We start from the raw sequence: 25,080 nt of genomic DNA, 5'->3' as shown, positions 1-25,080 counted from the left end.
GGGGTCAAGAGAAAGCTGCATATTGCTTATAGACCAGCTTCTTCTGGGGCAGTAGAGAGATATAACCGGACAATTGTGAGCATATTAAAGAAGTTTGTGGCAGATTCTGGGCCAAGTTGGGATATCCGATTACCTCTGGTCCTAATGGCCATCAGATCTACCCCTTCATCTGCAACCAAAATGTCACCATTTGAGTTGATGACTGGGCGCAAGATGGTGCTTCCTCAGCATTTGCTCTATAGGACCCAAGAGCAGACACTGATAAATGCCTCCATTACTCATGAGTATGTGGAGAATTTAAGGAAACACCTCCAACATGCTTTTGCTTATGCTCAGCGGAATCTAGAAAGATCGGCTGATAGCATGAAGACCCACTATGACCTGAAGACTTCCAGGAAGGAATATCAGGTGGGAGACCGGGTCTATCTATACAACTTCCAGAGGAACCAGGCCAAGCAGCGCAAATTTTTGCCTACATGGAAGGGACCCTTTGAGATCGTCGATAAGATCTCCCCTGTGGCCTACAAGATCCGCATCCCCAAAGGCGGTTCGGCAGAGGGGGAAGACAAGTGGGTCCACATAAACCAGTTGAAATGTTGCCATCCCAGGCACACTCTGCAACAACTGGAGGAATCCTCTGGAATCCTAGCAGGCACTGTCTCAGACTAATTCAGTTCCAACCATAAAACATACCACATCTAGTCTCTAAAATATTGTGATTTGCATGAAACTGTCTCTAGTGATGCTGTTTTTTTTTTCAAAATAAGAATGTAATATTTCGTTACGATGAAATGCATATGCTGCCCCACTATCTCAACGGTGGTGGAAAAACGTCTATGAATAGGTATTGCCGCTCTTCCTTTGTCGTCCTAGGAGAAAGAAAACCTTGAGACGGGCCAAGGAGGACGATCCGGAGACCGGGAGCTGAGACGCAACGGGCTCGGGGTACCGCCCAATCTTCCCATCAGGACCGGCGAGGAGAACTGATCGATCTGACCGGATGGAGAAGAAGATGCTGAACTGTGCCATCTACAGAAGAGGAAGAAGATTATGCGGACAGACCGGTGCGTGGGTCAAACCCTTGGGCACGCGACTCCCCATCGACCCAAACTCAAAGTGCAGTCACGTGGGGGGGCTTGTAGGGTGTCCTGACCCACGTTTAAGCTACCCTGCTACAACATTTGGTGCTGTGGGCTTAGGAAATTCAAGATGGCGGAAAACCCACATGTGCGCTGAAATCCAGGAAAGCTGCGCAGTTTGTGCGCCCACCAAAATGGTTGCCTCACTTGCCACCCACCAGTGCGAGAATGAAAGGCCGGGTTGCCATGAGGGAAATGGGTTGCCAAAGGAAAAACAGTAGCGCCGGTTAGCTTCAAAGTGCTTTAAAACCACCATTGGACTACCCGCACAGTAGTCTGAAACCATTGGGAATGGCAATGCTGATTGCCAAATGCAACCTAGAAGTGTGGGGAATTCATTTCTTAAATCCCAAAAATGAGTGCAGTACCAGTACTCACCACTATCCAAAAGCCGGCGTTTTAAAACCACTCTGTGTGTTTTTCTGAAGGCAAGCAAAATGCCTATTTCAAACCTTGCAACATGTGCAAAATATTCACTGAACACCAGCAGACATTTGGCAGAATGGAGTTTTGTGTGCCTACAAAATCTGGGAAATGAAGAGCCCAAAAACAATGCTTATAACAAAAATGCTATGGAGTCAGCAGCTTAAGCCTAACTGCAACTGGATTTAAAACCACCAAAATCGAAAATGTTAAATTAAATGAGTGACCTATGTTTGGTGTCACATGCCTTTGTAACTGTTGAAATGTCATAGTTTTGCACTTAGAATCAGCATTCTAGCTGCATGTGTAAAATTACAAGTTATTTTAAAAGCAACAAAAAGTTAGCTGAAGGTCTGGCTTAAGGAACTTGATTTTGCCTAGCAACTACCCATCAGGAGTGAAACTTGAGTCACCACTGTGTTCCCAGGCCAACCTTCCTTTTGCTGCCCAGGCTAAGGATATGCCATCTATCTGATAATTGAATTATCTGTGCTCTGCAAGAGAGTGAACAAAGCCCTCTTCACTCAGGCAAAGGTTTTTATTACCGCAGTCGTAAATTGTAGCTTCCTCTTGGCAGGAGCTGGGAGGAGCACTGCCTGTGAGAAGCAAGCTGGCTTGGCAGAAACTGGAAAGACTGGTTTCTGTACCATGTGACCTGAAAAGACACACCCCTGCAGCAAGGATATGGTTTTATAAAAAGATGAATAACTCATAGAGCGGACATGTGAAAATTTTATAAATGATACCATAATTCTTGTGATTTTTCTGCCCACAGTTTAAGACGTGGTAGGAACCGGTGGTATGTTCGGGGAGGTTTTAGCGGAAAAGTGGATATTACTCTAAATGTGTGCATGTTAAAAATCTGAAACTTCATCAGTTAATGTCCCTACCCCCTGCACACATGTATGTAAAGTTGGGTCCATGTCGGAAATTGAAAAAGCAGTTAAAAAGTGAAATATGTGCCAGTTCTGAATGCAAGCTCCCAGGAAGAGCAGAGTTTGAACAGGGGATACCTCCTGTGATGCATGATGGGTGCATATGATTTTAAAACAATATGTACCTCTGCAAATATGTATTTGTTTCAAATCTAGATTTGTGTGTAAGTTGACAGGAGGAGTGGACTTTCTGCAGGCTGTAAAATGACATCAATCTGACTCACAGTTCAGTTTGCCAATCAAGCGGAGGAATGGAAGTTTGACCAATTAGAAGCTGAGAGAGAGGTAGGGTCAGTGATGCTAGAACACACCCACATTCTAAACACATAAAAGCAGACAGACAGGACAGATAGGGACTTTCCAAATCCATTTGCAGCGGGACGCTCTGCCGGAAAAATCCATACTTACCTCCATCAACCTCCAGAAAGCCAAACTAGAGACTTCAATCTATCCAGAACTAAGAGACCAGACCAGAGGGAGAAAGCAGTGCTGTACCCAGAGAGAAAGCAGTGCTGTGCCCAGAGAGCTGACCCAGATCACTGTGAAGTGCAGAGGCCAGACCAGACCAGACCAGAGTCCAGTCTAAAACCCTGACCAGATCCGTGGCGAGGCCCATTTCACTCAAGAATATAGTGTGAGTACCTAGAAAACTGTGCAGAACCAATCTCCTAGTTAAAATCATATAATTCAATCTATTTAACCTAAGTAGAACTGCCTCCTAACTGTCACCTGTCATTTTAGCTGCAAAAGCTGCACGTGTCTTTTTGAACTTTAAAATTTCGAATCTGAAAAACGACCTTTATTCAATCGTTCATATCTCCGCAACCGTTTGTGCTAGAGACTTGCAATAACTTTTATTTAAAAGCTTAGAATCGTAGCTTTGAATCGCACCAAGAACCGCATTCCTACCCCTTATAGTTTTACCGCAATCGCGGAACACGCATCCGCGAATTTTACCGCGATTTGCAATTTCTTCACATGTAAAAACTGCTGCTGCTTGCCTTCCATTTGCCAGAAATTAGTTAAAACCTGCTAACTATCCCTGCCTCATTGCTAGTGTGAGCCTGGACTAATATTAACTAGATACCACTCACCCTGAACCTCTGAAAGGGAATTAACAGCATTTCCAGCATATTTCTCATCCATTGCTAACACATATAAAAGCATTTGGGCCTGTGTTTTCAAAACTCCTATCTGTTTTCTGTTGTCTAAGCTTGCTGGATTGAACTGATTACATTGATTGCATTTCTGAGAACTGTGTGCTTTCCTCCCATTCCCTTGCATTGCATAAAGAGGGGGGGAGTGAATAGCCAGAGAAAAGTGATTACATTGTTTGGTTGAAATCATATTGAGTATTTTCTGTACTGCATTCATTGAATATTGCATCCACCTGAGCTTACATAAAGCATCCTCTACCACATTATACTTCTGTACCTATTTTACCAGTGTGCTACCTTATCCATTTCTTGTCAACTCCTTATTGATTATAGAGAAGCGTGTTAGTGCCAGATTCTCCGTTGTTAATATTTACCATATCAGATTAAGTGTGATATTCAATTATTAATTTATTAAAAAGTGTGATATATATTTTAATTTATCAAATAAACCTTTTAAACTTGCAAAACAGAATTACTTCTTGGCTCAGTGGGGTCAGGGGGATTCCAAGAGAGGGGTGTTATACAAGGGTAGTCATCCAGAACGCATGAACTGGACCTAAAGATATATCAATAAGGGTTTTCATTCAGTATTCTAGACTAGGCGTTAACTTGGCTGTAGTGCTGAATTGAATCCTCTTACAGGAAGGGCAATGGGGGAAGGGGGAATTACCGCCCCGCCAACCTTGGAATAGGGCGGTAATTCCCCTTTCCTCCAAGGCAGTGCCGGTATTTTACCGGCATGGACCAAGGTGCTAATAGCACCTTGGTCCACTGCCTACCGTGTAATGAGGCCCTTTGTCACTAATATTTTATTGTTGAGGGGGGATTATTGCCATCTAGCCCTTCAATATTTTGGGAGCTCCTTTGAAGATAAACGTGAGAGATCTGTTTGGGTGCATGTTAACACATGTTCAGTCTGTTACTGTAGTGTAACACACTGCCATTGTGAAGGTATACATGACAACGTGTCACATAGCAACAGAAAAATGCTTAAGTGGAATTGTTTTTGAGAGACTGGATTTCTCACATAACATTATTTGTGTGCGTTTCTCCTGTAACGTTTATGTTTGCAACGAAGCTCTCGTTAGTACACTGCCCTAGAAATGATTTTAACCACGTTGAGCCTTTGCCTTCACCAGCAAGGAGATCTGTGTTAATTAATTAAAATACAGCCTTTAGTTAGGTACACTACTTCATCCACTGATGCTGTTTGTCTCAGGCTGTCCGGAGTCTCGTTTGCAAAGCTCCACCTGACCCAAGACAAACATGCAATCTGACAACTCATGGCGTGTGTTGCTCCTGTATGCCGGGAGTTGTGTTGCTAGGAGCCTCAGTAGCCAGCGACTCGTTTCAGCATTGGAAACGAGGAAAGAATGAGCCAGGGGGCGTCAACCCACACCACAGCAATGTTATTGTTGCATTTCTTCACTTCATGTGGCCAGCAACTGCTGCTAATGGAACTTAGCAGCAAGGTTCAACACTGCTCCTATTTCATTCATGTTTAATTAATCATAGTGGGGCCAGAGCAGTAAATGAACAAGTGCAGCAATAAGTGCTTGATAAGGCTTACAAGCGACCTGCCAAAATATAAGCGACTTTGGGGAAAAAACAAGCCCAGAGTCGCTTATTATAGGCAAACATGGCAACACTGTGTTTAATGCAAACTCCAGTGCCTTGCGGGATTTATAATTTTTATTAGAAAGAAAACTGTTTTTATTTTGCATTGAAATCAAAAGTGTTATTTTGCCATACATATGCAGTATGCTATGACGAGTTATTGATGCATTTTGTTTTTGAATTCAGCACAATTAATGTAATAACAAAGATGTAGATAAAGAAGCATACAAGAACATGTCTACTTTAGCTGTTTTTAAAAAAGATATCATTTTATTTGGAAGAAGCATGGTATCTTTCCTTTGAAAGATGGCCAATATTTGTGCCTTGTTTACAGAGAGCTTCCTTAGAGACAGTCATCCAAGATGGCTTCCTACATGGAAGGGCTAAACAAACTCAAAGAGTTCTGAGATGGCCAGGAATGGGTGGGATTAGCCATAGGGATTACATTGGGCCTCATTACGACTCAGGCGGTAAGGGTTTTACGGCGGCGTAAACAGCGCCGACCCTTACCGCCTGAGTACAAGGTCCCTTAGCGCCATGGAGGTTTTAACACCTGCTTTTAGCAGGTGTTAAAATCCATGGCGCTAAGGGACCATGGAGTTAATTACGGTGGCGTAATTAACGCCTTCCCCACTCCCATTATGCCCTATGGGGCAAAATGGGAATGGGGAAGGGAAAATGGGGATTTACCGCCCCGCCAAGGTTGGAATGGGGCGGTAAATCCGCCAACCACCATGGCGTAAACATAGTTTACGCCATGGTGGTAAAGTCACGTCCCAGGCGGTAATTTACCGCCTGGGTCGTAATGAGGCCCATTGTCTAGGGGCAGGGAATGGGAGCGATTACAACTGTGTATCCCTACTCAAATATATCTCCATTGGAAAAGCATTACAGACCCTCATTCATATCCCATATTTGAAGCTCGTATATTAATGACAATAGTTTCAGCTTTAAAGGTAGCACTTTCAGCACGCACCTAATAGTCCAAACTAATGACGGCTAAAAGTAATTTACACTCAAAGTGTAAATTCATTCAGCTGGTCATAAAAATAATTTGACCAACTAAGAGATGTGGCAATGTAAATTGTGTATGACAAATCGTCACCTAGAATACATGAAACATTTTTATTTTTTCTTTCTGAAGCAACCCCACCTTACCCTCCGGAATTAACATTTGTATTAGCTGGAAGTATTTTGGAGCCAAATTACCCCCCTTGAAAAATCTGTACCACCCACTAGAATTCACAGTGTTGAAAAGAACCTGTACAATATGTGCTCATCCAATGGGATTTTAAAGCTGGCTGAATGACCACTGTCAGTATGTGCCACTGGTGGTAATTTGGTGGTATTCCTCACCACAATACTGAATTCAGTGTGTCTTATCTGTGACAGAGCTCTATGGGTGGCAGTGCAGTAGTTTGCCACCTGCAGTGGTATTTACGTAAATAGTCCATAGGTCCCTGGTTAAGAAGGATCATCAATCACACATACATTACTGCAAGTGCATGCTGCTCCTAAGTGTGGTTGTAATTTACTGTTGGACATGTTATTCACAAAAATCACATCCACAACATAAGTAACTTAATTCTGCGCAATTGGCATCATTCCCAAATGTAGCACACCAAATGCTGAAAATGAGGCCTTACATGTGCGCAATGTACATGGGGACTGATTCACACAAAAATGACTCCTGCAAAGGGCATGTGAAAATAACACTTTGTTAAAATAAAGGGGGTTATTTGAGCATTCATTATTTAAGTCCTTCTTTCTCTTCTGACTGAAAATATTTTCCCCATGGCATGTGTCCTTCCTCCCCACATGCTGGCCACCTGACAGCTAGTGTGCATTCCCACTTAGATTTGGAGTTAAAACTAGAACACTCAGGTGTAAATTAAGGGTTCAAATACATGTGGCAAATGTGTTTGTGAATATTTGTGACTATCCTTGTAAGTTATGACTTGGGGATTTTCACCAACATTTGCATCGTCCTCCCGAAGAACCTCCTTGGCAGAGCCTTTCCTTCTTGAGTCAGGGAAGGGCGGTAGTAAGGGTTAAAAATCTCGACATAGCCAAAGAAAATGGTTAGAACAGCAGTAAACCCTATTGTGATTAAAATGTAAGCCCTTTTGTCAAATGTTTGTAAATTACATATTCATAAACTACTTACTATATTTTACAAGAGTAAGCTGCATATACTCTTGCAAAAACCTTTGCTATTCGGGTCCCACATTTGTGTTTACTTCTCCATTGCTCTTCTATAGTTAAAAAACAATGCCCTCATTACAAGTAGGACGGTAAAGATGGCAGTAATTCCAGAGCAGCCACAGGTGGAGGAACAGTAGGCCCGCTTCAGCTGACCCCGTGGGAGGAGACGATCAACAGCATCTTCTACATGGCAGGCCTGGAAGGTGTGGGTTTGGCCGAGGTTGGAGGGGGAACCCAGTGAGTACATGAGTGAATGATGGGCCCATTGCAGAAAAACCCCAGTAGCATGTTGACATACGCAAACCTCCATTCAATCAGATGACAGTAAACCCGACAATGCATGGCCCATCTATTTGAAACCGCAGACCATTACATCATGAGTCATGGAAGCCATGAACCACCTTAACCTCCCACGAAGTCAGATGATGAGGGCATGATGTAGGTCATAACCACCATCGAGCTGCAAGCAATAAGGAATGTGACACATTTTGCATGACACACCACAACTACCCCTTTCCCTCACAACAGTTACCCATGCACAAACACCTCAACCAAAATGGTCCCAAACATGTAGCGCATGTCAAGCAACGAACATCACTGGATGTTTGTCTCAAACTAAGAACCGTTGCAACAGACCAGTAGCTTCAAGCCCCCCTTGGAAACTGTCTTCAGACAAATGTTATCACACCACCACAACTAGCAGGGCACCATTCAGCTGACAGTACTACAGGATATGCAACATCCGCCCTGCCCTACATGTACACGTGGCCCTGTATGTCAGAGAGGCACATGACACTGACCATACATATACATGCACATCAATCCATACAGTAAACTTTCATTCTGTCAGACTAACCCCCTGTGATACCATGGTACACAACACTACATGACAACACACCATACATGTCCATCAAGGTATTGACACACACTTTCATGTCTCCCCAGAGGCGCACAAGGCACCCAGGAACCTTCAGAAGGTGCCAGTACCTCTGGCACACCTACAACTGCACCAATGAGTGCTGCAAAGGCCACATGCAATGCCTCAGACAGGAAGGGGAGTGTCACAAAAGAATAACAGTCCAAGGGCACAGTAGCAGCCACCTCCATGGGCACTAGCACACTGGGCACAAATCCACCACCTACTCCGGCCATGACGGAGGCTGCAGTGCCACCCACAGTTGAGGCGCCCCCACCAGCGGTACAATACACCTGCCAAAGTGCTGACAACCCCAGTCGACAACACCCGCTGCCACTGTGCAATATGAGTCTGCCTCCATGACTCCAGTCCAGCAGGTTCACCTGCGATGCACTTTTCACTGGACTCCTCCCCCATGCACAACATCTCACCCATGCAGTCTTCCCCCTCCACCTTGTCATCTTGCCGTGCCCTCCGCTTCGACTACTAAGAGGACACAGGTGACCATGCAGAGCAGGTAGGACAGGCATCCGGCAATGAGGGTATGGGCCCCCAACCATCTGCTGGGCCAGTGCAGGGCCCCACATTGCAAGCCATTTTAGACCGGCTGGCTAGGATTGAGCAATGGCAGGTGGAAATGTGTGCCATCACCTAGGAGCAATTGGGTCATTTCCAGGCTATGTGTAATGCAATACAGGATGCACCCAGGTGGGCGGCCACTTCCATTGACCATCTGTGCTGGAATGCAGTGTGCTCAAATGCCACTAACTCCCTTGTCAGCCAGAGAGTGAGGGAGCTTGCAGAACAAATCTCTGCTCCCATGAGACTATGGTCAGGGCCATCAATATGGCCATACAACACATCTGGAGCAGTGAGTTCTGTGTCTACCACCCCTACCGAGGGATCAGTGGCACCACGCCACCCATGCGGTCCCAGCGCGGCACGACTCATGTTCCCCTGCCCATGTAAAAAGGGAACATGAGGAAGCGCTAGTGATCTCTCACATGGGACAGACTCATGATGAGGGTTGATTGATGGAGTTGGGGATGAGGGTGTGGGGTGTTGATGGAGTTGGGGATGAGGGTGTGGAGTGTGTGGAGTTAGGGATGGGTGTTTGTTAAATTAACATTAACTCACTGTTGAGTGTAGTCAGTGTTTACCGTGTTTATTCAATGGTGGTGATACATTTGCATTCAGTGAATCATCAGTGTTGTGAGAGGAGCCTATGTGCAAATTAAAAAACGTTGTCCATGAGGTCCTGGCTGATAATGCGTTCTTCCCTCACCTCCCCACATATGTCAAGAGGTGCCCTGTTTTCTCCTGCAATGTCTTTGTCATCAGAGCCAGGGGGGTTTAGTCCTCATCTGGAGCCATTTGAATGTTCCATCGTATGCACATTTTGTGCTGCATAGCGCATATGATAACGATTTTACCGACTTTCTCAGGGCTGTATATTAGTGCACCACCTATCCAGTGGATGCACCTGAATCTAGCCTTCCACAGTACGAAGGGGCACTCAATGGTTGTGCTGGTCCTCCCGAGGGCTTCATTATATGCAGCCTCCTGCTGTGTAGCAGGGATCCACACAGGTTCCATCAACCAAGGTAACTGTGGATAGCCCAAGTCACCTACAAAAAATGGTATGTACAATGTTAGACAATGCCGTTTGTCTCTCAAGGTACATGAATATAGTCCTATTGTGCCGTTGGCCTATGTGCGCTCATCTGTGTATGTGGATGACACACCTTGCATCAATTGTGGCGCGGGGCAGTGGCCGACAGAGTGCTCTTGCAGTCATTCACAGTGTGTGCAGCATCAATTATCATGTGTTTGTCCATGCGCTGACATCACCCATGCAGGTGACAATATGGCAATGGCTATAGGCCATGTACCGCCCTATGACCATGCATTGACATGGAATGGCTTTGGCAGCGGCCCTGCTTGGCGTCACTAATTATGTGTCTGCTACCTTGCATGCCAGGATGTCCTTTGGAGTCACCTGAGGTCAGTATGTGGACTGTGGTAAGTCGGTCATGGACTATTCATCGTTTTCTTGAGGATGCATTATGAGACCTGTAGGTTGCTCACATTTGTTCTCATTCCGTTCTCCATATGTGTCACTGTGCTATGTCTTTGTTAGATTGACTACTATTACTTACCCACATGACAACTACGCTGTCCTCTGTGTGTGTTCATGTGTGCTGGTAGGGTGCTGTTCCTCAGTATAAATGGCATCATGTGTGACACCAGGAAATCGGGCACAGCATTGGTTGATGGTGAGGTTGGCATCACATGTCATCTGTATATTCATAGAATGAAACTGTTTCCTGTTCCGGTATGCTGTTCAATTGTCTGGGGGGGGGTCACTAATGCCACATGTGTGAAATACAGTGCCACTAAGGTGTTGGGGAATGGGGCAACAGTGTAGAAACGTGCCTTGGCTGTGTGCACCTGCGGATGGCTGGTGGGCATGGGGGATGTGCTGATAGACATGCCTCGTGAGTGCATCCATGACTTGCTCCAGAACTTTTCAGAATGCTGGCTGGGACATCCAATGCAGTGTCCCAACAGTGTGCTGAAATCCACCGTGGCACAGAAGTGTAGGACGGACACAAGCTTTACCGGGGGTGGGGGTGTTAGTTTGGCAGTTCCAATAGCGATGGTGCTCTGGAGTTCAGCCTCGAACAGGGTCAGCTGGTCTGTGATAGTGTACCAGTCCAAGTAATAGAATGTCATTAATTGGTTGTCCGTCAGTGTCCAAGGGGATGGGCTGACATGTGGTATGGGTGGCCTCTGCAGCACAAGTCTCCAGCACCTTTGCAGTGCATGTGTCCTTCCCTGCAGAGGCCTTGCATGCTGCTGTAGCTCAATGAATAGTAGCAGTTTGTGGATCCAATAGTTGATGTCTGGTTGTGACTGCATGTGGCTTGGATGTGTGTTTGGGACAGATGCAGGCCTTATGTACTCCTCCTCAGTGGATTGGTTGCACTTATAACTTGGTTTACATCACCTGTATACATTTACCTCCATCTTGTGTTTTTGGCTGAATTACTACTGATTTTACGTGGTAATTCAGCTGTATTTCCACCAGTAATACGGCGGAAATACAATATTTGTTTCTGGCTGTAATTCTGTGGACAGAATTAGCCTTGCCGCCAATTCTGCCAGGTCTCAGGGAATTACCTCTGGTGGTAATTCTGCCAGTGGAATTAGGGCAATTTTTCTGGGAGGCATAATTTGGTAGGGTGCTTAAAGTGGCAGTAACATAATTACTGCCACTTTTAACATTTACTGTAATTGTAATGAGGGCCAGTGTCCTTCAGCATGCACACATCTTTCATCGTATAGTAAGTTATAGTCAAGTTGGCGTAGACCTTACAAATCAATAGATGTTGCCTCTTCAGGGCCCAACATCAACAATTTTGTAGTTAGGAATTTCCCTTTTACGCTGTCTTATAATCCCTTTCTTGTTCGGTATCTTTTGCTGTCCGTCTCATTTATTTAACTTAGCTCTATTAAATATGTTTTATTTTTTTAAGGTATTCTAACAATATGAAGACATATGGCTTCACAGGCGGAATGGGCTCCGGCAATGCCAGAGTTTGGAAATTCACCGAAAATTATGGCCGCAATCACTTTAGAAATATGTCTAATTAGTGTTATTCATCCAGGTAAATGGTGCACTTAATCCTCGGCAAGTCTTGGTGAATTGGCCCTGTGTGTGGCTATGTTTTGTTCTTTGCCTTTTCATCGCACACTTGAGATGCTGTATGGAGGGAGAATCCTTGTGCTTTCTCCTAGTCTTCCACACCGGCTTCGGTGCCATACAAAGTCTGTTCTGCAGCTTCCCCATGTGGCACAATACCTACACGTTAGGGGATCTGTCAAAAGGTTGGATCAATGTAGACTAATAAAATGATGAGTAACAATTATCTGTTTATAATAGTTCTTCATTAAAGTGACTTCAATCTGGGCTTTAATGATGCTGAGGACAAACAAGTCCAATCAATTGAAACAATTTTAGTTGAATATAGCGTGACCCAAAATGTCCTCGCTCCTGCGCACATAAAAGGGCGTACATTAGACTGGGTAGCCTATCTGAGCTGTTATATCACCATTACTAAAATTACCGCACAAGCCTGGACTGATCACCATCCTATTGTTTTTTCATCCACTATAGAGCTTCAAAAGCTGGTAAACCTCAAAACAGTACCACCACTCCCAACGAGAAGTAAAAAAGAAATTACGGTTGAAAAATTGCTTCCTCTCCTCTTACCATCTCTGTTCATTAACAACAATAATTCTGACCCAAACGCTCTAGTTGAGACCTTCAACAACACTATGTCCATGGCCTTGGACACCATCGCCCCACTCAAACTACGCAAAAGCAAACAAAAGTACCACCTCAATACGTGGTTCACACCCTACCTCAAAGAGCTACATATCCAAAAAAGGAAACTCCAAGCCATCTGGAGACACTCACCAATGGATGAGAACAAAACATTACTATCTAAACTGGCCAATAAATATAAGAAAGAAATAATCCAAACCAAAAGGAAAACATTTAATGATAGAATCACTAAGGCCACTCCAATTCCAAGGAGATCTTCACCATCCTCTGGGAAATGGAAAATCCTATTACACCTTCAAATAATATCCCGAAAGACAAACAATGGTGTAATAGTATCCAAAATGCCTTATCTAACAAAATAGTGACCCTGCAGACAAAAATAGAAAAACAAAAAAGCATCCCTGTGCTCCACAGAGACGCACACTACACCATTGGTTGATACACCGAGTATCGACAATCCTTTCAGGTTCACAAATATTTCCATACTGGAAACAGAAAAGGTTATTTTATCTCTGAAACCATCCAACTGCCAGGGTGATAGTTGCCCTGCACAAATAATCAAGGACACAGCTAGAGACCTAGCACCCTTTATATCTAAGCTAATTAATACTTCCTTTAATTCGTGCACTGTTCCTATGAACCTCAAAGAGTCCTGGGTGCTACCACTACTCAAGAAAAAGACTCTAGATCCGGCCATACCCACCAACTATAACCCATTACTACGGTCCCATTCCTCCTTAAAATCATCAATAGAGTACCTTTTCTCCAAATCCAAAAATACTTGGAGGCAAACCAACTTCTAGGATCTCGGCAATCTGGATTCAGACCACAACACGGCACTGAAACAGCTTTAATTGGCCTCAAAACACATAACGACGAGTTGAAGGATAAAGTTAAAACAGCTATGCTACTCCTTCTCGACCTATCGGCAGCCTTTGACCTGGTGGACCATGCAGTGTTATGCAAAGACCTAGCGTCAGCTGCCCATTTCTTGAGTGAAGCTATAGCCTGGGTTCAATCCTTCCTAGCTAACTGCACAATGAGAGTGTTCTCCCCCTCAGCCTCAGCAGACCCAATCCAAATTACCTGTGGAGTTCAAGAAGGTTCTTGTGTCCCTCCGACAATGTATAACAATTTTACTAAGCCACTCTTCGATAAACTTGACAGGCTGGGTGTCACATATACTAACTATGCTGACGACACCCAGATCCTCATAACCCTTTTGGGTAACTTTGTCGAAGACACGGCTCTAATAAATAAGATATACCTCCTCATTCAGGCTTGGATGGCCTCACACGGCCCCTGTCTAAATGACGACAAAATGGACATCCTGATTCTGGGTTCTGACTCCAACCTCAAAAAACATAGCCCCAGCTACGCTGCCTTTAACATTGACGGCAATGTCATTAAAGTAGTAACCGAGGTAAAAACAATAGGTTTTTACCTTGACTCCACCTTATCTCTCAAAAAACAAGTCAGTTCCATGGCTTCCTCTACAGCTTATACTTGCAAATTGATTAGGGTCTGCAGACCCTATTTATCTAAAACTAAATGCATTACGCTTGCCAATGCACTAATAATGTCCACGCTTGACTATTGTAATGCCCTATATGAAGGCACTAACAAAAACATTGTAAACAAAATGCAAATATTGCAAAATAACACCCCTAAGAGCAGCTCTGAACATACCCTACAGAGAGCATATCTCCAACATTAGGAAATACCACCACTGGCTAAATATTAGCGATAGAATACTCCTCAAACAGTATCCCTTACATTCAAAGGACTGAACAATGCTGTGCCTCCCTATATCTCCGCTAGACTTACCAGAAGAACCTCAACTCACTGCACTAGAGCCTCTAACAATCTTTGCCTAGAAATTCCTTGGTTCACACAGTCTAAAGCAGGAGGAGCTAGCTTCCCAGTCAAAGCTGCTCTTGCTTGGAATGCGCTACCCACTGCCTTGATAAAAAACCAACCCTACACTAGATTTAGATGTAACCTTCTGAACTGGCTCCGCACTAAGGATATCTCATAAACCTCCAACCACCACTGAATGCCAGCCTGATTCCTTGCTTATAATTGTCTATTATAGATTTACCTTGTATTCCAGACTATCTGCCTTGTTGTATCCATGTATATATGTATATATTTATGTAATGTATGTATTGTAATAACCTCCTGCTGTAACCAAGCTTTAAATATTCTTGTAACTGTTGCACCTTGTTACCTCAGGGTTTGGTGTGCATTATTAAATAAAAAAACAAATAAAGTACAACTCAGTTAGAAAGGGTCTGACTGCAGGTGTTCACGTGGGGAAGGGCGGGGGCTGTGGGAAATTTAGAATAAGGAATCTCCCAGAGTTTTGGAACAAGTGCTGTCGATCTGATTCTGGGGTATAGGTTTACTGGCTAGGCGAAAATTGAGCAGGGACAGAAAGAAAGAACATTGGATGGGAGTGAGAAGAGTGGTTTAAAATATTGGAGGTCAAATTGTGTATAGGCTTCTCCCCCATAATATGACATTTTTACATAGCTATCTACATTGAATATGGTAAGACAGTTTGTCATTCTTCCAACCCTATGTTTTTCCAGGGGAATTGTCTCGGCGAGGAGACGTAGTTCCACACCAGCCTTGTTCATAGTTTGAGAAGAAGGGCTTCAGTGCCGTCTCAAGAATCTGCCTCCATCAGAGGAATGCGACACCTTGGGATTGAAGAAAGCATCTGTTGAGGCATCAATGACCCTAGTACCAGAAGAATCGTCTTTACTCACTTTCACCAATGGTTTTTGGAGCTCACCCTGGGCACCCTCGTTAAAATATATCTTAGTTGGCAATCAAAGGCACATCAAAATAATGCTGGGCTTCTGCTGAATCTGTTGGCCCTCGGTGATGCCTTCTACATCTTTCATTGACTGGGAGAGAGCAGGGCTGTGTCTGCGAGGAGCAAGAGAACCTCAAAAAGCCTTGGATTCGTGGTTTGTGGTCACACCTGTCAACTCACACACCTTTGCCAGTTGCCACCCTCCACGGACTCAATTCACAAACGCGGCCAGCACCATACCTGCCCATACATTTAAATGGACTCGATTCCCACTGAATCTGATTTCACTGCCGGGGATGCCAGGGATTCAAAAGGTTGAGAGGTATTTGTGGCAATATAGCAGAGATGAGGTCCAGTATGTCACTTTCAGGAATAAAAAATGGTAACTCTGTAGCCTTGTTGCTTGGCCATGCAATAAATAACAAGCACAACCAAGTGGAAGCAATGTCTATGTTTTTAATATTTTGAGCCCCAAGGCCACAATCGCCGGGTGAGAGCAGAGCAATGCGCAATGCTACCCATGAGTCCTTTTTCACTCACTCCAAGTGCCTCAGGAGCACCTTTTCACCACAACCCACATCAGGATTCAGCGTTCACACAAGAAGATCAGCAGCGCCACAAGATTGTATACAAGGCACAGGGGTACTTTTTTAAAATTCCACATGATACAAAATAACCTGCAGACATCAGCGAGGCGTCAAGTACACACTATCCTTGGACCTTACAGGATCTATGGTGCAATAACGGCGTATGTATTGGTTATGTAATGTTCAAAGGAAAGTAATAACGAGGGGTACCCTTAGGTAGTGCATAAACTTGTGTAGTAACTGACTTCGTGTGTGCAGGTTGTTGTGCCAGGAACTCGATAGAAAATGTAACACACAATCCATGTGTTGGAGCTCATAAACAATATTTGTTTTGATTAGTGGGGGCCAGAGGTATTTGTTAACCCAAGAGACATCATATTTCTTTAGCGTCATGAGACACCACTATGGCCCCTTCACTCACCAATGATATATTAGCACTGCTCAACAGAGTATCTTCATTTTGGATATACTTTTGTGAGAGATGGGGACGAATCACCAATGCATGATTCTAAATATATGTCAACCTGCACTGAAACACCAAAACATCTCGCCCTTTCCCGAGTCCAAGTTGCTGTCATCTTCTTCTGGGTTGGTAGCTGTGCCTTACTTACGCTCTTCTCAGTGGTGTAACACAAGTACTCTGATAGGTACGCGCATGAGTTCCGGCATTTGCAGCGGATGCTAGATGGGCAAAGAGTCAGTGACGAGGACAGGAGCCTATCCATACATAGGCCATTGATCTATGCGTGCCTCAATGGTCAGGTCCGGCAGCACATGCCACAGCCCTTCATCTTCTTACAGCACCGGCAGCAGAAGCGGCACAGGCCCAGCACCGAGGAGCGTTTCAGTCGAAGGATCGCCGGTACCTGGAAGAAAATGGAAGAACATGATCAGGGTACCAACTTTCAACAGCGCTGTTTACCTGTTCTAACATGGCATACGTGTACTCTAACTCAAGACTTATAGCAACCCACTGTATTAAATGCAACCACAAGCTGAATCTCAAATTATTTCCACTGCAAGATCGTTAAAATGGATGCATCATCTATGAGCATAGTATCCAACATGGACTAGTCACAGATCATTAAGGAGACATTAGCTGGAAGAGAAGTGTAGACTATCCAAAGACGAAGAGACACTAATCTATATTCACAAAGATTTGCTGTGGGGAAATTGCACAGATGCTCACGACCTCTTAGTATTGCTTATGCTACCTCAGATCTGATTCACAAAACCTAGAGCAAATCTAGAACTGCCTGGTGCATATCTGAGATGTCTTTGAGCAAATCTGTGTGAAGTACATTTGCACCTGAGCATCTCAAAGACGCTCCTGGCAGCTTCAGATGTGCTGCAGTAGTTTTAGACTGTGTCAATAAGGCAACAGGCAGCAAGAGCAAATCTGAACGGCCCAAGGCATCTCCTGATTTGCTCCAGTGTAGATCTTTGTGAAAATGGAGCAATGTGATTAAGTCTGATGTTCATTCGGGAATAAGTAGCTCATTCAATGGCAGCAATTGGACACAGTATTCTGTCAAATTGGTGTCCATACAGGGTCAGCTAGAAGTTAGTCAGCCCTGGGTTGGAGAATGCCACAGCCTGTCCCTTTTCATCCCATGGAGGCTGACCTCCTGTGCACCTCCCTGTCCTTGTCTTCTCGCCTGTCTCTCCTGAGAGTCTCCCTTGTCCAGGGAAAAGTGTGGGTCTGCATCTGGAAATACCATCAGCTGTTCCTCTCGCTCAATCACTACAGAGCTGGGTCCCTATGTACACTACAGAGCTGGGTTCCTATGTAAATGCAAGAGAGAGATCTGTATGCATGTATACTCTTTGTCTGGGTCCCATTTTCACTGTGTTCCATAACTAATCTCTGTAATGCCTGGTTTCTTTTCACTGTCAACTCCCAACTTCACCTCTTCGCCTGTCCCCTCTCCTCCTTCTTGATCTCCCCTTTCCTGTTCCTTCGTCTTTAAAGCACTGCTAGTCACTCTTCACTTCTCAAATTCAGTGATCAATGGGACTGGGAATAAATGTAAGGCTTTGATGGACTTGTCGGAATTTGGGCATTTCCGTTTCACTAGAATTTCACGTGAAAATAATTCTGATAAACTGACACATAATGAAAAATGCTTAAATGTCCCCAGTATTTCACATTTTAACCCTGTCCCACGCTTATTTTCCAGACCCTGACTAGGACCATTTCTAGACAGCAAATCGAGATCAAGGAGACAATTCATAATTGCTGTGACTTTCAGTTTAAGTTTACCGTGCTCGAGAAATTTAAAACGAAAGTCACAGCAATTATGAAGACTCCACCAGCAGCAAAGTATTTGTAATTGATTTGCCTCTCATTTTATGTTTTTTGAGCTCCCCTGGTCCAGGGGATCAGAGGAAATATAAAAGAAAGCCAAGGCAATTATGAATATTGTGGCGGCCTCCTTTGTTCATGTTAATCTCTGATCTAATGCAGCAGTAAGCAAAAGCTCCCAATAGAAGCTTTTGCTTCATTAGTGCTGCAAGAGCAGAGCTTAACATAAACAGAGGAGGCTGCTTAATTTCACAAAATGGATGCCCCCATGTGAAAACTTTGAAGCTCATTTCCCTCAAATTTTACATAGGAACTTTAAAGAGAAATATGTTTTATATATTTTTCATTATGGCCCATCTTTTTAAACCACAACATTTTTGAGTAAGCTACACTTTTGAGGCAAGAAACATTCAAAACACATCCAAAAACAGAAGTCAAGAAGTCAAAGGCCCTCATTACGACCCTGGCGGAAAGTAACTGACCGGACCGCCATAGCGTAAATAGCGTTTCCGCCATTGCACGACGGAGTAAAGTGCGGCTAATTCTGACCCATCGGGCACGAGCACTACGCCATGGCGGAAGTGCAAAGTCCGCGATGGCGGAAATGTCCCCAAAACGCCCCTCACCGCCGTCGTACGGCGCCCTGGGTGCAATTCCGCCACCCATCATAGCGGTCACCGCAATGAGCGGTAATCGCAAAATACGGTGACCGTAAATATACGGAAACGGAAGTAAAAACATGGTCCCGGAACGGGAAACAGCACGCCGTACACCTATAAAATCAGAATCCCAACACAACCATCAAAAATCCTACCCTGAGACACATCCCAACCCGTTAGCCACCCTAGTGAAAACAATAAAAATGGGAAAAGTTGCGAAAAAAGCGTGCGACCGCAAGCGGCAGGTCCACTTCTCCCATGAGGAACTCACCGTGCTCACAGAGACCCTCCAGGAGAATGCTGCCGTCGTCTTCTCGACGCAAATGACCAGGACGGCACTTGCGAACAAGAAGGCCATATGGGCCCTGGTGGCACAGCGGGTAAGTGCGGTGGGGACCGCACCCCGCAACCCACAGCAATGCAGAAAGCGATGGGACGACTTGCGGATACGCGTACGGAGCATACTATCTGCCAACCGTAACATTGCCACAGCTACCGGGGGAGGATCGGAATCACCCATCAAGTTGACCCCCTGGGAAGAAATCTGTGCCTCCACCATTGGAATGGAGAGGATAGAGGGAGTCGGAGGGATGGAGAAAGGAGTGCAGACATCCGAAGAATCAGGTAGGTGGGCCAAATAAAACAATGCTAAATCCACAATGTCCAATCATGTGAAGTACCATGTGTCCACATAGTGCAACAGAAACACATGTCCAGGAGAACGTCCACATACATTGGCCTGATAGCGCACTTTAAAACTCACATTAAATACATAAATAATTAAAAATCCTAAAAACACCCTCTACACGTGCAGCATGCACACCCTAACTGCAGGCTGCAAAACAACTGCATCCTCAATCCACACAAAAATGAAACCACCTCCAAGGCCCTGACCCAAATCACCCTCAGGTACCACCCCAATGCATGTGATACATTGCCATTCCAATTTCCACAGACCCATAAATAACGCTCGCCCTCCTTTACTCCACCACAGGGTCCGATTCAAACGACGAGCTCCAGGACACCCCTACCAGCACACCTACAAAGAGGGCCAAGACCAACGGCCAAAGACCCTCCACCTCAGCTGCACGGATCAAGACACGGCAGCAGCACAAATCAAGTGGCAGCACACAGGAGGGGACTTCAACAGGCACCCCAGCAGCCAGCATGCCCACAACAGCAGCACCACAGGTCCCCCCAATGGATGCCACAGAAGGCACTGCTTCTGGTGGCAGCAGCACCATAGGTGACACTGCATTAATGGCAGCATGCTCCGACACAGAAAACGGTGCTGTCGATGTAGGATCCATCCATGACCTGTCTCAATCCCCCTGTTTGTTTCATCCCGTACACCATGAGGATACCACGCAGGGGCACCCACAAGACGACGACTGGCCATCCCCCACAAGCCCTGTGGCAAGGCAACATGAGGTGATCAGACCCTCTGTGACACCACCGCAAATGGCCATGGCCCAGCAGAGGCAACAGTCCCTCGACCAGGTGATCGTGCAACAGCAGCAACTGGCCACGCTCCTCAAGGAGCATGCTGATGAATGTGGGGGTACTAAGGCAGCCATAGAAACATCAACTGAGACACTTAGGTCAGAAATGGAGAGAAGCACCGAGAGCCTGAGGGTACAAATGGAGAGAAGCACCGAGAGCCTGAGGGTACAAATGGAGAGAAGCACCGAGAGCCTGAGGGGGGGAACTGCATGCGACGTCCAAAGACGTATGTGCTGAACTTGCCGCTGTGCGCCGTGTGCTCACTGAGCTCTCACAAACCCTTAGGGACATGCATGGACGTGAGCAGGCAGAGACATCATCCGTTGCAAGTTCCGTCCAGGGCATCCCCCAACGTAGATCTGGAAGGAACCTGCGCTCCACAGGCAGGGGTGCCCCTGATACCCGGAGAGGGGGCTTGCAATAGCGTCTGCCCACTGACAATGAGCATCTTTGGACACTGGTGTTCGGGGGGAAGGTAGGAGGGTGGAGGGGGGGTGTTGGGCTTTCTTGGGTGGCGGGTCGATGGGGTGTGTAACATAATTTCACATATGCTATAAACATTTCACAATCATCCAATGAGATGTGTGGACATTGATCTTTGTGTACGAGGCCTTTATAGGCGTACAGTCCATATTGTGCATGTTCCAGACACACACAGTGCCACAAGTTCTGTGTCCATGTATCAGCCACCAGGCGTGAGTGCTAGAAGCATGAATCTATGAGAATCTGACGAATTTCACGGCCCTCCTGTGCCTCGCGGACTCCTTGAGGTGCTGCCACATCCCCACCCTCATCATGACCATCTTCAGGTGCTTGCAGTCCTGCGTCAGGGGGCATGGGCACATTTCTACGTACGCACATGTTGTGTAGCATGACACATGCCATGACCATCTTTGCAACCTTCTCATGGCGGTACAGGAGTGCCCCGCCAGACCTGCTGAGGCAGCGGAAACGAGTCTTCAGTAGGCCGAATGCCTGTTCTATGACTACACGGGTACGTGAGTGGGCATGGTTGTAGTCCTCCTCATGCTGGTTCTGTGGGTTCCGGAGTGGTGTAAGGAGTCATCTCTTCAGTGGATACCCGGCATCACCTGTATGTGGACAATAAAGGATGTTTGTGGAATGACATAGCTACGTACGCATCCCGCCCCCCTTCCTGCCAGGTCATTGCCGCATCACATACCCCACATTATCATGCATGAAATGAGACTCACCGAGTAGCCAGGATCTGTTCCCTGTGTGTCGCTCCATGTAGCGTGGTATTGTAGAGTTCCTCAAGACCATAGAATCATGGGTTGATCCAGGAAATCGGGCACAACAATGTGTAATGATCCTGTTGGAGTCACACACCATTTGTACATTAAGAGAATGATATTGTTTTCGGTTGCGGTACTGGGCCTCCATGGCATGTGGCACAACCAATTCCACATGGGTGCAGTCGATGGCACCAATGCAACCCGGTATGCCGGCAAGTGCATGGAATCCCACTTTCGTGTTCGTAATTTCCTGCTCTGAGCGTGGTAGAGAGATGTAGTCGTCTGCGTGCTTCAGGAGGGCATCGAGCACTTGCGATAGTGTCCGTGACAACAGTGGCTGTGAAATGCCATGCAACTGTCCGACTGTGTGCTGGTAGGTGCCTGTGGCCAGGAAGTGTAATACAGACACCACCTTCAGTAGGGGTGGGATGGCGGTTGGGCTATCTATCATGCTGGCAAGGTCAGCGTGTGTCATGTCCACAATGGCGGTTATGGTGTCCCGGTCCAAACGGTAGAGGGTGTGGATCTGCTCATCAGTGAGGTTGAACGGATGAGCTCGGAGGCGTGGGATTGCGGGCTGCCTGCGTGGTGGTAGTGGCTGTGCTGGTGGGCCGTGCTGGTGGGCCTTGCTGGCCCTGCCTTGCCCTCCTCCTCCTCCTCCGTCTCCTCTGTGCGGCCGGTTGTTGTAGTAGTTGGTGTTCGTCTTCTTCTTGAAGTTGGAGTACTTGCAGTGCTATCAGGTCCCCCAGGGCCAACATCGCTAGTCCTGCCGGTAGCATTTTGGAGTGGGTGTGGTTGTGGGAGGGGGTTGGGTGTGCAATTTATGTGTTTTCAGGCTGTATAGCCTCCACCTGTGGTGATTCATTCCACCTGTGCAAGCTGCAATCCCCTTTGGGCGAGCACGTCCCGCACACAACTCTGCAATTCGACGCATGGCATCTTGCTATTACAATCATGTATTTAATCCCGATGGCAGTGGAATATTGGTTCATATGTTCATTCTGCAATGGTCCCATTGTTTCACATACTATCTTTACAGTCGCGAACAAACTTGTGAAGGGTCAGTGGAATGTAGTACTCGATTAACGCTGGACCCTCATGCAGCACTGTACCGAGGTTCACCGACGGGCGGGGCGTCCCATTTGTGAGTGAAGCCAGTTGCCATTTTCACACACTGCCGCACTACATGGATGAATTTGTGATTTCAAGCGGTCACAGATGCCTTTTCGACGTGATGTTGCAAATGTGGAATTCGAAGGACAGCGCTTTCGGTTTTCAGCTAGCGGCGAGGAGACGCCCACAGGTCTGACTGCAGATATTAAGTTCTATTGTTTAATGTCCTTGGGACAGGGGCCATGGCGAGAATGCAATGATTGATATGAATAGTATGGGATGCGCAATAGCGTAGTGGACGATAAGGCAGGACGTTCCCAAATACATGTTACTTCACAACACTAGAATTCCGGGCTGGAGCACAGTGGATTTTGCAGACTGCATTACGCACAGACTCAATGGAAATTTCACATGTTATGTGAGTAAATAATCAGGCGTTTTCATACCGGGATGAGGGTATGATGTATGGATGCATGGACAGATGATTTAATTGAGAGTTTACCATGTACATGGCTTTTTGGAATCTATCCACTTCCCCTGCGCTATGTGATGCAGAGCTGCCATAGTGGGACCATCGTCTATCTGCCCTTGTTGAACCCTCCCTGTCTCGACGCGCCTTCAAACACTTGTGTCTATGCACGTTACTAATCCCATCTAATGGATTCTGTTTTAACAGACGCATGCACACAAACACTCGTTTGTAATAGTGTATTCACCTCGATTTATATAGTTATGATTCGCAAGTGATTTTTGGGTGTGAATGATCCTTTTGAGTGGGCTAACATGCATATGGCTGTAGATTTAGTGTGATCATTGAAGTGAGTAATTCAAATTAAGTTCTGATGCCCATACCATTCTTTTTCATTTCATTTGGGTGACAGGTATCTCCTCCCCTTTTGCCGCTGCCATCTGTATGCCACTCCTGCAGATGGCTTTTACTCCCGACACCTGCTGCTTCGTGTTAATCAGTGGAGCACCATTACGATCTTATGGGACGATCGCCAATGGGCCACATGCCCTTACGCAGTACTAGTGGCTAGGAGCAACATATCGACCTTTCAGCTGGACTAGTGCCTACCTAATGGGACGGCCCTGCGGTTCTAGGCGCTTCCATGTTGCCTTTTTGAACGTGTATGTAGCCCCTGTGTACCATGAAGGAACAGGGCGTCACACAAGCAGAAGCTGGTCATTTATTGCGGATGCAGCCCACAATACTGAAATGTATTTTGGAGTTTATGACCTAATGGCTGTATGGGCTTGGTGATTTTGTAGTGCATTAAATTTCTATTATGATATTAACCGTGTAGCGTTATTCTTTGCAAGTAATGTAGCATATTCTTATTTGTGGAGCGATGTATTGTGAGTAGATCTGCATTGGGTTCCGGCTTCTGTTTATATTTGCGTGGTACTGTTCTGGGCGCTTTTGCCTACGAAGCCCAGTGAGGTCAGGGATAGGGGCTGCCATTATGACTGTTTTAATGATGTCATGTTCAGGGGCGGGGGATTAGCTTTTGTGTAACAGATGCCGGTCAGCCAGGTGGATTGGTGGAATGATGTGATTATCAGAATATGGCTGGTCACAGGTGCCTGTGTTTGCGTGCGTTTCTTGGAGGGAGACTGAGGTCATGTCCATTGGAATAGCTTCTGTATTCGTGCCATCTGTGCCCTGCAGCTCCCATTGGCCCCTCTTGAGATGGGCCTGGCTGCTCAGTCACTCTGCCAACTTGTGTGGTACATGCTTATGCTGATGGTTGGTTTGTTTACTGGCAAGAGTACAGGGCTGGTGCAGTCTCCCTCAGGTTACTGCTTTGAATGTTGCCTTACACTGGTGTCAAGCGATGGGGGCCTGTTGTTGTTTTGTCTCATATTTCAGTTCATATTGCTGTACTTGACCCTTCACGTGCCTGTGCTGCATCAGTACGGCAATGGTGACATGGCAAATATGGATGGCCACTCACAAGGCACTTGGAGCCCCTACATTCATTTGTTCGTTGGCATGCATGGGTGACGTGTACATTTCACTTGTTGCATTGTGTGACTTCATTGCACCTACGAGGAGTTGTGCAATGTGGCCAGGGAGTGGTGTACAG

At 45.9% G+C, this 25,080-nt stretch overlaps 1 protein-coding gene across 1 annotated transcript in view; it reads right to left on the bottom strand.

Annotated features, from left to right (window-relative positions):
• Positions 1 to 16,003: 16,003 nt before the first annotated feature.
• Positions 16,004 to 25,080, bottom strand: part of LOC138449712 (hepcidin-1-like) — a 112,321-nt gene continuing 103,244 nt past the window's right edge. The window contains exon 3 of the mRNA XM_069604790.1: positions 16,004 to 17,020. Within this exon, the coding sequence (XP_069460891.1) occupies positions 16,913 to 17,020 (108 nt within the window). The 3' untranslated portion in view covers positions 16,004 to 16,912. The remainder of the gene's footprint in view (positions 17,021 to 25,080) is intronic.

Source organism: Ambystoma mexicanum, chromosome 1p (assembly GCF_040938575.1).
Source record: "Ambystoma mexicanum isolate Mex_15411 chromosome 1p, UKY_AmexF1_1, whole genome shotgun sequence".
NCBI lineage: Eukaryota > Metazoa > Chordata > Amphibia > Caudata > Ambystomatidae > Ambystoma > Ambystoma mexicanum.
Note: the sequence above shows the minus strand (reverse complement) of the source record. Positions and strands in the feature narration are given on the sequence as shown.